Source organism: Manacus vitellinus, unplaced genomic scaffold (assembly GCF_001715985.3).
Source record: "Manacus vitellinus isolate BGI_N305 unplaced genomic scaffold, ASM171598v3 scaffold_29_pilon, whole genome shotgun sequence".
Taxonomy (NCBI): domain Eukaryota; kingdom Metazoa; phylum Chordata; class Aves; order Passeriformes; family Pipridae; genus Manacus; species Manacus vitellinus.
The window spans coordinates 6,114,713-6,128,905 of record NW_021940207.1 but is presented as its reverse complement, the minus strand read 5'-3'; the positions used below and the strand labels follow the sequence as shown (position 1 = coordinate 6,128,905).

Sequence of the window (14,193 nt, the reverse complement as noted above, 5' to 3'; positions counted from 1 at the left end):
CATTTTGCTGTATGTTGTGGTTCTGGCTGATAAAATTGAAATGGGATCAGAACTGATAGATAGAAGAAACATGTTTAAACTGTTGTTGAAGGTAGGGGTTCAGTATAGGCCAGTTTCAAGGTGAGCAAACTGAGTGTCAGCATTACTGGCTTACAAACTGGTTATAAAGTATAGTAATGCTTTTTGAGCTTATGCCTTTTAATATTAGTATTGTTACCAAATTCTTACTGTGCTAGTGAAGTGCCTTAGGTTTGCTCGCCTTGCAGTTTCAGTTAAAACAATGGTTTGTTAATGTCACTGCATGGCATGGAATTCTTGCCACTGTTGTACCTTAGAGATCTGTTAAGTTCTGAGTTAAAAACAAGACGTACTTGGCAGATTTAAAAGTTTGTTCTACCCATATTTTTAGTGTTTTTTAATACTTCAGGAAGGGAAATTCAAGCATATGACTGATTGTATATCCAGATTACCACAGAGCAGGGTAGTGGGAGGGTATAACAAGTCAGTTCATCTGTGTGAGTTGTAACATGTAGTATTTTGTTCAGAACTCAGTGTACATGCACAGCAGTAATTACTGTGTAATAGTTGACATGTGAATGTTCTTGAAACTTATTACATGAAATTTTGGAGATATACTCAATAGCTGTGGTCTCATTCTGAAACACTGTAGTACTTTAGTCATTTACATAGGCTAAACAGATGCAGGTTGGACTGTGAGAGGTCTTGCAAATTCTAGTCAAGAAATCAAGGCCTAAAGTTCTACTATGTCTCACTTAAAGAGTACTAAACAGATGCAGTATATTTATATTCAACTTTTATGATATCCATTGAAAATACAGTGGGACAATATCAAGAATTGATATTGTGCAGGTTCATTTACTGATTTATGTTGAAATAGTTTGTAGCTGAAGAAATACTTTAAAATTAATATTTACAGTGAATGTGTTTTTTCTTTTTTTCAGGAATTGTTTGAGCTTTCGGTAAGTGTGCTTTTTCAATTAAGCTATTAACCTGCCTGTTTTTGTTAGAATGTATGTGGATGTAACTCTTTTCCTTCCTTCCTGTGTGACACAGACTGGTTATGAGATTGGAATCGTGCGCCAATTCCCGTTTTCCTCAGTTTTGCAGCGTATGTGTGTAATAGCAAGAGTTCTAGGGGAGAAGAGGATGGATGCTTACATGAAAGGTGCCCCAGAAGTGATTGCCAGCTTGTGTAAGCAGGAAACAGGTAAAGGAACAAACTATTTTTATTTCTTGTGTAGCTCAGCTGTAATACGAATATTTTAATAACTCTAAACTTGACCTTTTTAAAGTTCCTGTTGACTTTGAGCATGTCCTGGAAGAATACACTAAGCAAGGCTTCCGAGTTATCGCTCTTGCTCACAGAAAATTGGAGTCTAAGCTTACATGGCACAAAGTCCAGACTATTAATAGGTAAGAATGACTTCACTTTTTTAATAAGTAACAGGCTTTAAAAACTGCATGCTTTGGATTAATATGTAATGTGTATTTTTGTTTAAATCAATTACTACTCTTCTTTAGCTTTCTTCTATCTTGACATATATAGTTCTGCGCAGCCTTTAATTGTGCCCTGGACAATAAACAGAAATTTAGGATAAAGAAGTGTTTTCTGCAGGGAAGTGAATTCAGAGGCACATCTTTAAAGCTGGAAACAAACTGTAATGTTATTTTTGTGGTGTTTTATTTACAGTATCATGGCAGAAAATCTCGTCTGATTCCTTTGTTTCTTGCACAGACTTATATCATCTGTGTCTATTAAAGATAAGGACATGTAGTGGAAACCCTCCTGTACATGTTTGATGCAGTTTCTTCGTCTCCTAAAGTCAGCATGTCTATTTTGTCATTGCAGGACTTGTCAGAAAGGTTTGGAAGGTAGAAAGGTTTCTTCCTTCGAAGAGTAGTATTTCCTGTTGATTGTTTTTCAGCTAGTCTTAGTTTTGTGGACAGTGCCATCTTTCCCACAGTGTTTGAAAGTGTAGCATAGCTATGAAAATGCCAGCTTTGACTGTGTTCTTTTGTATCAGCTTTGTGTACAAAGATGAAGAGTTTGCAAAGCACACACACACAAAGCAGAGAAAGGTGTTTTCCAATTTCAAGTGTGAAAATCTACAGTAGCAGTAGAATACCCAAGACCTGTAAATACACTGACTTTTTCATGTAAACCAAGGTTAATTAGTTTCTTTACTTAATTAGCTAGTGTCTATTAGTCTTACTAGCTTTGATAACATAATTTGGTAGCTTTTATGTTAAGGCTCAGCTAATTCAGAAAATAGAGATGTGAACTCTAAACATATCTTAAAATTTGGCTGCCAACGCAGTTAGCTTCAGAGGATGTTTTCTAGCAATGGCCTTTTCGAGACTGTAATTTCCTTTAAAAAGAGTTCATGTGGAAGAAACTAAAGATTGTGCTTGAGATGAAACAACATTTTCTCATACTGGTTTTCAACTAAAACAAGGGGAATAAGTATAAATGATTGTGATGATACATCTCAGGTCACTTTTTATAAAGCAAATTATTCACTTCATGGTTAAAAATACACATTTCCCTCTTCTTTCCCTTTTTCAGAAAATCAGGCTTTTAAAGCTACATCTAATAATTGTAACTCTTCTAATGTTTTCTTCCTTGTCTCCTTTTCATCAGAGATGCTATTGAAAGCAACATGGATTTTATGGGGTTAATTATAATGCAAAACAAGTTAAAGCAAGAAACCCCTGCTGTACTTGAAGATTTGCATAAAGCCAACATTCGCACTGTCATGGTTACAGGTTAGCATGTAAACATTCATACTCAGAAGATAAAAAACCATCCCTTTTTGATCTTCTTTTAATTATAGTGTATGAGGTCAAATAGTGTCAGTAGGCTGGGATTACACTGTGTTTGTAGCAAGGGGAAAGTTTAGAAACTTGTTCAAATTGCTTTGGTAAGTCAGAGATCAGAAACCAGAAGAGGCTTTAGTTCTGCTTCGTAACTTCCTCTCCCTAGCTCCATACACAAGCTGCTTTATACTGAATTGAAGGGTGAAAACCTTTAAAGGTCTTTCAAATGAGACTAAGGGAAAGTCCTGGTCTAATTTTATGACTGATCCTCCTTTGAGCAGGAGGTTGAACTAGATGTCCTGGCAGTCCTTACCATTTTGATTTATATTATGAAAAGTCACTTTGTATTGGATTTTTTGGGGGAGAAAGAGTTATGTCCCTGTAGGTGTGCAAAGTGTCTGTGCTCAGTGTTCCACACAATACAGGTGTTTGCTTTTTAAATCACAAGTATTGCAGCTTTGGAATGTTGTGCTAGGCTAGCAATACAACTCTGTGTTTGCATGTTCTGTGACTTTAAAAAGCAGTATTTTAAATGACCACATGTTTTCTGCCCGATTTTCCCCATATACTGAGATTTGATTAGTAAGAGATCTTTATGGCTCAAAGCAGCACACAGAGTTTATAGAGGAGGGGTTTACTGAGCTAGGCTTTGAATGTTGTCTGTAGGCTTGGTTTGTCCTCAGGTTGCCCCCTGGTACATTAGGCAGTCCTGCTCCTAGTTCTAAACCGTCTTTGTTAGCTTTTCTCTTACGTGGAATATCACTGTATGATATTGATTATTTTCTAACTGAAACTCTCTAAATGCAATTGTTTAACAGGGGATAACATGTTAACTGCTATCTCTGTGGCCAGAGACTGTGGAATGATTCTACCTCAGGATAAGGTCATTATTGCTGAAGCACTACCTCCAAAGGATGGGCAGGCTGCCAGGATCAACTGGCATTATGCAGATACCCTCGCAAAATGCACTAGTTCATCACCAGCCATAAACTCAGAGGTAACATGACCCTTATTATGCCCTTAGAGTGTAAGCAGTTAGTTTTACTGTTGAGTTGCTTTTTATGTTATTCCGTTAAATGGTAAATCTGCTGTTAAGGTCAAATCAGAATAGATGTACTAGTTAACTTTCAGATCTTCAAATATCAAAGAGCAGTAAAGCAGCAGAGGGAGTAGTTTTTCAACTGTGACATTTTGGACATTTTAGTTGTGCAGAAGACAGGTTTTTTTCCCAACATTTCAATCTGTTAAGACTGCTCTAGCTGCTTGTAGTTGAAACATTAAACCACATTTTCTTATTGCTAAGTAAATGTTTTCATTGTATGACATTTTCTTTCAAGTAGCATTCATAGAAACCTCCTCTTGTGTGGGATCTCTAGGAATACTCCTGAGTTGTAGTTTGAAATGACAAGGTATCTGTGTAAATACATTACAGCTGGAGTATTAAACTACTTTTGATAGGATATTCCAGTTAAATTGGTCCATGAAAGCCTTGAGGATCTCCAGATGACAAAATACCATTTTGCAATGAATGGGAAGTCATTTGCAGTGATTTTGGAGCATTTTCAGGACCTGGTACCCAAGGTGAGCATTTTACTTGAGTGTGGGCGCTTTTGATGGTGAGCAGACTTTGCCCTGTGAGATTAAGAAATCTTCTGTCTTCCAGCTTGTGTTACACGGCACTGTGTTTGCCCGCATGGCGCCTGATCAGAAAACTCAGCTGGTGGAAGCTTTACAAAATGTAGAGTAAGTATTTGCTTAAGCATAGAAAGTGGGAGGGTTGACAGTGTTTGGTGTGATAGGAGACAAAAGTTGTGCATGCTGCTAGCTGTTCTGCCAGAAGAAAAAGGTTGGGCTAATAGGACTAACAGAACTTCCTTGTGTTGGTAAATCAGCCTGTTAGCTGAGCAGGAATGAGAGTAGTACCATCTGCTGGCTAGTTGGGAAAGTTTCACGCTGTTCATTAAGTTTTAAATGAGGAATATGTTCATAAACTGACTAATATTTTGTAAATGCAGTTGCTTGGTTTAATAAACCCATCAAATGTCTCCTGTGTATTACAGAAGTATTATCGGGATGACTTCCATTCACATTGGTCAGTATGTGACTGTGTTGGTGTTGGGCCTTGCAGTTCTGAAGTGCCTTTGCCTAGAGCAAAGATGCTTTAGACCACCTCGGGATGATAGAGGGCTAATTAAGCCATTATTGGTTTGACTGGCCTGCCATAGTCATGTTACTTTTCTGTCTACTTCCTTTTATTTATAATGGCAACAGTAGTTGTTTTCAGCATTAATGATCGCCCATTGTTATGCAAACCTTGAATAACTCACAATAATATAGAAGTATTTAATGAAATAAGCTAAAGGTACCATGGTTAGGAAATGCTGATGTCTGTTTGGTTTTTACAGTTACTATGTGGGCATGTGTGGAGATGGAGCAAATGACTGTGGCGTAAGTATATTTTCATTTTCCATACAATTCAGTTAAACTGTACAGCTGAAAGCAAGTTTTATAATGGTCTCTATTTCAATGTTAACTGGCAGGCGCTGAAGAGGGCACATGGTGGTATATCTCTGTCTGAACTTGAGGCTTCTGTGGCATCACCATTCACTTCCAGGACACCCAGTATTTCCTGCGTGCCAAAGCTGATCAGGTAATGCCTCTTACTGTGAACTTAAATGTGTCTGTGTAACTCATTTTGCGTGCCCTAGATCAGTATATGTTTGATGCTGTAGGAGGCCAGTTTGAATTAAAGAACAAGCCACACATTTTTAGTGGTTCTGTTTCTTTACTGAAAGTACTCTGAGCAAAGGCTTGCCATAGTGTGATTTAATATTTTGTTATAAGCTCCTTTGTCCATGTAAAGTTAATATTTCAGAGCATGAGTGAGCTTCTACACATTAGTCTTTAATTTTATGTCTTAGTGACTACACTAGTTTCCATAAAGACTGTGTGTAATTGCAGCAGTAAAATTCTTCAGATAATTGCTCAGCACTATACAAAGTAGAATACTAATTTTCTAAATAGAGTTTGACCAATTTTTGACTTTAGAATTGGAAGTTAGGTAATGATTTCAGATAAAGGTCAGCCAAAGAAAAACCTAGAAGTCTGTGTGGAACTAATGAAGTAATGCATTATCAGAAACATTTCTGAAATCAGCAGCTCTGTGGCTGACTGCATGTTCATTCAGTCCATGTAGTAAACTAATGCTTCATAAATGCTTTTGCAAACAAACCTTTTTAAAACCTTAATTTTAAAACCTCTGTTGGAAAACCACATGAAGTCCAAAGAAGACTGAGGTAAGGTGGTGACTCAGTTCAGAAGATGTGCTCACAACTTTGATGTTGATGGGAGTGTACTTACTGTTCTGACTCCAATTTCTCTGTATTTCTGCAACCTAATGTCCCTCAAAGGGTTTGCTGGTGTGTTTAATTGCAGCTAACATTTTGCTGGACTTAACTGCTTGCACAGAAAGCTTTGTAGTTACATGATTGCATCTGTTTTGACAGGGAAGGCCGTGCTGCTTTAATAACTTCCTTCTGTGTGTTTAAATTCATGGCATTATACAGCATTATCCAGTACATCAGTGTTACTCTGCTATATTCTGTAAGTATTCTCTAAGTGCTTAAGCAGTGTCAGCATAATTCAGAGATTTGAAATTGATAGATACTTCATACAAATTGTTGCAGGTCTCCTTGAGTGCAACACATGCATTCTGAGACTATATTTGGACTAAAAGTATTGTTAGTATTTTGAGGTTTTTTTTATTAACTGTACAAAGTATATTGTAGTATATATTTAGGAAAGAAATTGCAAGTATTGAATTAGGAAGGGAGAAAAGTGAAATGGAGTATTTCCTGTTAATGTGATTGGATTCAGAATATAGCATGTAGTAGAAGTCCTGAATTTTAATTGTATTCTGGGTAAATTAAAGGTACAGGGTACTAAGGGACCTTTGAGGTGGAAATTTTGACAGCTACATGACTACATAGTAGTGTTGTGATGTTTAGAGAACTGCAAGCCTAAGTTATCGTTTCTTTGTAAGATTCACTAATATGATTACAAACAAATTGCAATTACAAATAACTTGTGCATCTTGAAAAGGAAATTGGTTCATACCTTGATAGTTCAGGAATTGTTCTGTGAATTTTCTGCAGGTAAAGGAAGCCAGTTAGACAGGAGACTGTCTTGTTTATAGAGTGAAATTTAAAGAATTAAGTCTGTAAGAGTGTCACTGTAAATTTTTCTGGGTGTGAAGCAGTTACCAGTATTTCACTTGTGATTTCTCTCTAGATCCTGAGCAATTTGGGAGACTTCCAGTTTCTCTTCATTGATTTAGCAATCATTTTGGTGGTTGTCTTCACTAGTAAGTATTGTGCTGAATTACCATTGCTGGCTTCTGTGAACCAGTTTTTGCTTGGTCAGATTTTTTTCAATATCTAATTACATGTTTGAGTGAGCACTGTGACATACAGTGAAGATGTTATGACTACTACAGTATATGCATTAAAAAGCCCAAAACACCACTGTATACTGAGCTAGATTAATCTGAAATTTGTGAAATGTCCTCATACAAGAAGTAGGTTGTGGGCATGACCTTAGAGAAGTAATTCTTCACAGTACAAGAAGTCATTAATCTTTCCTGATATGATGAAGCTGTTTTTGGAATCAAGCCAGGAGATGTTCCAATATCATCTTTCTCAAAAGTTTAGATTTCTTGCATTTTTAGTTGAACTTCTGTCCACAAAATGTTAAAGTATTACCTAGTGAAACATTTGATTCCATGTATCAGCCTTGCACTCAGTTCACTGGCTAACAGTAGAATTCCATTTTCAAGTTTAATAGAAATCTATTCTTTGAAGCAGTGGCAGTCCAAAAGTGAGAAGATGAGTTGTAAGTCCTTGTGCTAGACAAAGGGAATTTGGCCAGACACTGCTAATTCCTTAAGTCTCATGGCTGCTATTGTCCCCTGCTATGTTCTGCTACTGGGGAACCAGCCTGTAGAAGGCACTGTGGTATTATTCTAGGGCTGCATAATCTTTTCAAGGTGGTTTTGCGTTTCCAGTTCTGGACTAATTTTTGAAGTGATGTCATGAGCAAGCCATTCGAATTCCACAGAATATGAACAGGGTAACTCTTGAAAACCATAATGATGTCATTTGTTTTTCATTCTCTTTACAGTGAGTCTGAACCCTGCTTGGACAGAGCTTGTTGCCCGAAGGCCTCCATCAGGTCTTATCTCAGGTCCACTTCTGTGTTCCGTTTTGTCTCAGATCATCATCTGCCTTGCTTTCCAAACCATTGGGTTCTTTTGGGTCAAACAGCAGTCCTGGTATGAACCTTGGACAGAGGACTCTGAGTAAGTGTTTCAGTGGCTCTGAAGGATACAGTAGTGATTGGAAAGCTATAAGCAATAGTTGCTCTCCCTCGCCCCACTTTGGGGACTTTGTAAATAAAGCTTCTCTTTGGCAGCTTGTTAGTCTGCTGATTTTTTTGTGAAAAGCATACTGATAACATGGGAGTTGCCCAGTGGCTGAAAAGCAAAATTATGTCAGAGCCATACAGCAGGGTCTAAAGACTCCTCAACTTTGAGACTGTTGAGACAGAAATTTGAAATTAATGGTTCAGATCTATTTTAACTCTTTTATATTATAAAGCTTTGTTTTCTTGTTAGAGTTACCATAAATCAAGTTTATGTTTTTGAAAATGAAGAGGTATTTTAATGTTTTTTTTAAGATAGCAATATTTTCTTACCTGTCTTTAAAGATTATCTACGGTAATAGTTCTAAACAGTTAATGTAGTAAATGTACAAGCTGGCAGCATGAAAGAATTCGAAGCTCTGAATTTACAAAAATTGCTGCCTCCCTGCCACAGTTTTGAGTCTCACTACCTGTAATATGTTCTCAGGGATAAGCTTTTTTTTACCACTGTTGCAATTTGTTCTGTCATTTTACCTTTGTAAGTAAGTAGGCCTTTTTGCATCTTTTCCATAACTCAGTATTTAACTTTTTTTATATTGTAGTGCATGTAATGTACTGGACATCATGAACAACAGCTCTGCACGCCATGGGAATGAGACTCTTCATGATGAACATTACATTAAAAATTACGAAAACACAACTTTGTTTTTTATATCCAGCTTTCAGTACCTCATAGTGGCAATTGTCTTTTCTAAAGGAAAACCCTTCAGACAACCATGCTACAAAAATTGTAAGTCCTTTCTTAGTATATACAGTTCCAAATAAAACTTTCAAGTGACTGTGCTCTTGTTTACAATTCTGTTTTGACACTTCATTAGCAGTAGTGTTGCTAAGAGAATATAATGCAGTTATCCTCTGATAATCAGAGCTAGAAATAGGGAAATATTAAACTGTAGGGAGGAATTTGTGTTAATACTTGCTTTCTTTGTAGTAATATATGTGTATATACGTTTCAACTCCACAAGTGAGCCAGTGAGAGAGTGAGACCTTCTGTCTCTTTATGGCTATCGAAATGACTAGTATATTGCCAAAATTTGCCTGGAAGGGGTTTAGAGGGAGAAAAGAGGTTATTTCCAGGAAGTAATGAACCCATGATACATGGAAAAACTGCCTAAAACTCTTGATTATGGGATGGTCCAATTAAAATATTTTTTCTCTTCTTTTACAGTTCTGTTTGTTATATCTGTGATAGTTCTTTATGTCTTCATATTTTTCATCATGTTGCATCCTGTAGACTCTATTGACGCATTTCTTGAGGTAAGAGTCTGCTTCCTAGGATAACTGGCTGCTTTTGGGACAAGCGTGACTCCTTTAGAGCTGTAACTTCACGTCACTGGGTGGGGAAGGGAGAATTTATAACTCTGAGCCTGTTGTGAATGAGTGTTTACTTGGCATGTGATTTACTAACCTCTGGCAACTTCTTTTCTCAGCTCGTGTGTGTGCCAAATGAGTGGCGCCTAAAAATTCTCAGCATCGTTATCATCAATGCAATTGTATCTGTGCTGGTGGAGGTAAGAAATTCAAGTGGAGGAAATGCTTCTCTGCTAAGTGTACATGTATATCTTTTGTTTAGAAGATCTCTCTTCACAGTATGCCAGTGTAAGTGGCTGCTGTGTGTATATATCTAAAAATGGCCTTGTAGGCTAGATTTAAGGTGTCAAGGTTTTCTGTGTTAAAAGCATAATTTTAAAACCTTTTTTTGTTAATTAGAAAAAAGGGGGAGAGGAGTTGAAATACTTAAGAGTTCAACTATTTCATAGAAAAATATTAATTTCATAGAAAATTATTTATTTATTTCATTTATTTGCTGTGTTACTTCAGAATAATAACATACTAAAGGATTACATAAAATCCTTAGGGCAACCCACCTTCATTCATTTAGATCATACACATAGCTTATTATTCAGAATAATGCATATCTGTGTAACTTGTTCATCTGATATGATCAAAATTCAGAAGTAGAGATATTCATGCAGATCTCCTTTTTCCATCCCCAAGCTTGTCCAAAGCCAGTCACTCTGGATGTTAACCTCTTCTGCTGTAATTCAGTAGTGTGCAGAAACATGCCCTACCCTTCATCCAGGACCCCATTGTTGTTTCCAAGAATCAAAGTTTGACAGATAAATGTTCCAAGAGAAGTCTAGATTCCCAGTCAGTCATTTATTCCTGTGTTTAGTTCTTCTCCCTGTTACACTGATGTGTCATTTCCAACCTGAATACGTTTGGGTTTTGGTTGCAATCATTAGTCACTTTCTTCCCTGCAAGATGACAAAGGCTTCCAACAATATCTAGTGCTTGCACACTACAATTACCTGTTTTTATTGTATAATATTTTCTGCAGCTTCTAGTCAGTGCTTCCATTACTGTGTGAGGGATTGCTGTCAAGGTAACCAGCATAATGTTTGCTTGAATCATATAATTTTGGCCTTTGAAGAGTACTACAGCATTAATATTCTTTCCAATTGACACTTTTTCCCCCTTTTATTTGTTAAGTTAAATCAAACAAAGGTTTTTTTGGATAATTGAATCAAAATTATCATAGCTTTGTGTTTAAAATGTTGTTCCAAATATAATTTGCAATATATGCTATTATGTTGCTGCCTATTTGAACATATTTCTCAGTGTTTTCATGTGACAGGTGACACCTTGTCTTTTCCAAAACATGGCAGTAGTTATTAATTTTCTTGACCTTTTTCTTGTTAACAAGTTTATCCACTCCTGCAGCCCCTGTCCCTTTCTTACATTGTCCTATAGCTACTCTAACCCTGCTTGTGATGTTTTCCTTTATGCCTTTTCATTCTTTCATTTTTCTTTATTAGTAAACTCTCAGTAGTTTTCTTTTTTTTGGTCCTCCTTCTTATTTGTGAAAAGTTAAATTTTATGTATATTGCTGTCTTTGCCACTAAAACAAAAGTTATTCTGAAGCTGCAGAAGCATGGCTTTTTTATCTTCTAGTAAATTTAGAACAAGCCTCCTAGATAGAAATATCTTTTCCTATTCAATTTCAGGTTTCAGTGCAGTGATGAATATTACTGAGAGAAGTAAACTTACCTTCTGTTGAAAAATTCATTTGTTCTGTAGATGATCTTTCTAACTTTTATAGAACTTGGTGTTGTTTCTGTTCTGGAAGTGTAAGGGCTCCGGTAGAAAGTCTGTACAGTGTGTCAATCCATGTATCAGCATGTGCCTCTTGAGGACAAATCACTCTCCTCCTCTGGTTTAAATAAATGTTCTTAAGGTTCCACTCCTCAGCCTTGTTGGTTGCCACATCAATCTGTAAACTTGTGAATTTCTACTAAGCATCACCTAACCAATGTAACTACTGCAGAGTGTTTGCTTTCACCCAGTATTTGAAACCACATCCCACTCTTTTTCCTATGCAGGTCTGGGTTAGCATCTTTCAATTTTAATCACTTAACTCATAACCAAACTCCTGGGGTGATGTGTCACATTCCTTTTTTAAACAGACTTGCCTATTTATCTCGTTGCTGGTACTTCAGTAATAAAATAGAAGTACCTAGAGTTTTCTTGACATGAAGCGTTTGAGCTGTTACGCTTTGTCTTAAAATCAGTTTCTTCTGCTTTCACTGTGAGTTGAATGCTTTGTTAAGGCAGATGAGTTGTCTTATTGTACAGCTCGTGTCCAACAGTGTTGTCTCGTGATTCTCAAATCCCAAGCCTTGTTTTACGATACACACTTCACCTTCCATAACTTCAGTCCACCTCTTTGAACTGCATTTGCTCAGCTCCAGCAGTATTACTCAGGCTCCCTGAAGCTTTTTCATGTGCCAGCTCACTGGGTCCTGTGTGCTGTGTAGAAAGTGCAGGCAGTTTCATTCCTTCACTTCCAGTATAGCTCATTGTCTTTCCCTGTGTGCCTGGCTGGATTTTCTGCTCCCTACACTTTTCACTACAGACTTACCTGGGTACCACAGGTCATATTCTGAGTATCTGGGAGAGGCCACTGGTGACATCTCCTTCCATCTCTTAACAAGGTACTCTGTGTATATATATCACCTAGAGTTTGTTTTGCTGAGACTAATCCCTTAGTAATTGCCTCTTTAAGTGTCTCATAATTATGAGATACATGAGGGATTGTATCTGTCCTCTTTGGTCACACTTGCCAGTTTCACACCTTTGTGTCACACTACAGTCATATCTAGTTTCTTCATTGCTTCTACAACAGGAATAAATTCTAACTGTGGTTGTCCCAAACGTGTTTTCTGAAATGCTCTGTAAAGCTTTGCTCCTTCCATGTGGGTGCCAGACTAGGTTCACAAAGTATGCAGATTTTTTCTACCAGATGACAGAAAATATTGCACAACAAAGGCAGATCCTAGCAGCTGTTCCTCCTTACCCCTGATGCCTGGTGTAGACATACTTTAACCAGACTGGCTTCAAAAATGAACATCTAACAAGCTGAAGATTTGTTGGCAAATGCTTTATAAAAGCACTGTCAAATTCTGGTATATTACAAAATCATAAGCACCATAGAATCTGTTATAAAAGTCTGGGTAATCAGCTCCCCATTTTCATTGGCAGAGGTTAGTCAGATGTTAGAAATGGAATCTGTCCCAGGATCAGAGTTGTAGGTTCAAGGCTATGGAAAGTACAGGTTCACACCTGTGTTGTCAGATTTGCTCGAAGCTCTTGAGTCCGCCCATGCAGCCGGATGAGAATAACCAAATGTACTGAACATACTGTTCAAGTTCTGCCCTCTTAAAATCTGGAATGATGCCTACTGAATTCCTTCTTTCCCGCTGGTGTCTCAGCTTTGCCACCCCACTGCAGCTTTTCTGGGAATGTCACTGCTTTTAAAACAGACTACGAACAAAGCATAGCTCCAGCATGAAGTACACAGTAACGTTAAAGAGGGTTTATGGGGAAACTGCTTTAAACACTCATGTCTGTGATGTTTCACAGGGTTTTTAGAGTATTGAAACACATTAAGAGTGTGTATTTGTGGTTTTTACCATATGTTTTTTACCAAAAGTTTTGATCATTGTTGCTATTGATTTAAAGTACACGTTCATATTCTTAAATCTCACGCGAGCACTTTAAGAATGAAAATGTTTATCACGTAAGTACCAACAAGTAGTGCAGACTCTCCATTTTGCTTGGCACTGAATTAGTTATGCCTAACACACTATTTCAGGTTTTATTTGTAATGTGCACACTAACAACAAATGATCATTAGTTTCTTTAATTCTTCCCGCTCGCTGTAATGTCTCACAGAATGTCCTCCTTGATATGATCCTTTGGAAGGTTGTGTTCAATCGAGACAAACAAGGAGAATATCGCCTCACCATACCCCAGCCGCCCCAGGTTGGAGACGAGTATTTTGCTGTCATCATTTGAGTGCATGTGGATTAATTTGGTTTTGTCTCTTAATGATCTATAAGTGTCTGTTGCCTTATCTTAAGATTAAGTCTGCTTAAATCAGATTTCTGTTACTAGAGTATTAAAAGTAAAGGCTTCTGGGTTTATATTTTTCTCCTTAATGACACTTACAGTTTAGTCTGTGTACAAGAACTGTGAAGCAAACCTAGAGGGTTGCTTTTAAGACTTTTCTCACTTTATCTTCAGTTTGCCCATTAGCAGATTTTATTTGCGTTGTCACAAATTAGTGTGCTAGGACTGGGAACATCTTGATTTGTTTGAAGCAATTAAATTGAATTAAAATTAATTTGATTTAGAGCTTTAGATCATTGTCTGAGAGCAGTAACTGCTAGCATATACAAATGAAACAAAACAAGATGGGAAATGAAAGGTGACCATGAATTTTGCTCTGGTCTGCCTCTCTGCTGTTAGTTCATGAAGGAAATCTATGTGAATCCCATAAAAACTAGCTTTACTTTAAGCCTGTTGACTTATTAC

General features: G+C 37.1%; 1 protein-coding gene across 4 annotated transcripts in view; it reads left to right on the top strand.

Annotated features, from left to right (window-relative positions):
- The window catches only part of ATP13A3 (ATPase 13A3), a 58,469-nt gene that overhangs the window by 38,213 nt on the left and 6,063 nt on the right, over positions 1-14,193 (top strand). For 3 of the 4 annotated variants that reach the window (XM_018074923.1, XM_018074922.2, XM_018074921.2), the window contains exons 17-32: positions 963-980; positions 1,075-1,228; positions 1,314-1,434; positions 2,663-2,787; positions 3,657-3,835; positions 4,297-4,419; positions 4,502-4,581; positions 5,244-5,286; positions 5,379-5,488; positions 6,345-6,441; positions 7,129-7,201; positions 8,017-8,194; positions 8,859-9,046; positions 9,485-9,573; positions 9,747-9,827; positions 13,552-13,641. In XM_018074923.1, the coding sequence (XP_017930412.1) occupies positions 963-980; positions 1,075-1,228; positions 1,314-1,434; positions 2,663-2,787; positions 3,657-3,835; positions 4,297-4,419; positions 4,502-4,581; positions 5,244-5,286; positions 5,379-5,488; positions 6,345-6,441; positions 7,129-7,201; positions 8,017-8,194; positions 8,859-9,046; positions 9,485-9,573; positions 9,747-9,827; positions 13,552-13,641 (1,749 nt within the window). The remainder of the gene's footprint in view (positions 1-962; positions 981-1,074; positions 1,229-1,313; positions 1,435-2,662; positions 2,788-3,656; positions 3,836-4,296; positions 4,420-4,501; positions 4,582-5,243; positions 5,287-5,378; positions 5,489-6,344; positions 6,442-7,128; positions 7,202-8,016; positions 8,195-8,858; positions 9,047-9,484; positions 9,574-9,746; positions 9,828-13,551; positions 13,642-14,193) is intronic. The other variant, XM_018074924.2, reaches the window with a different exon arrangement.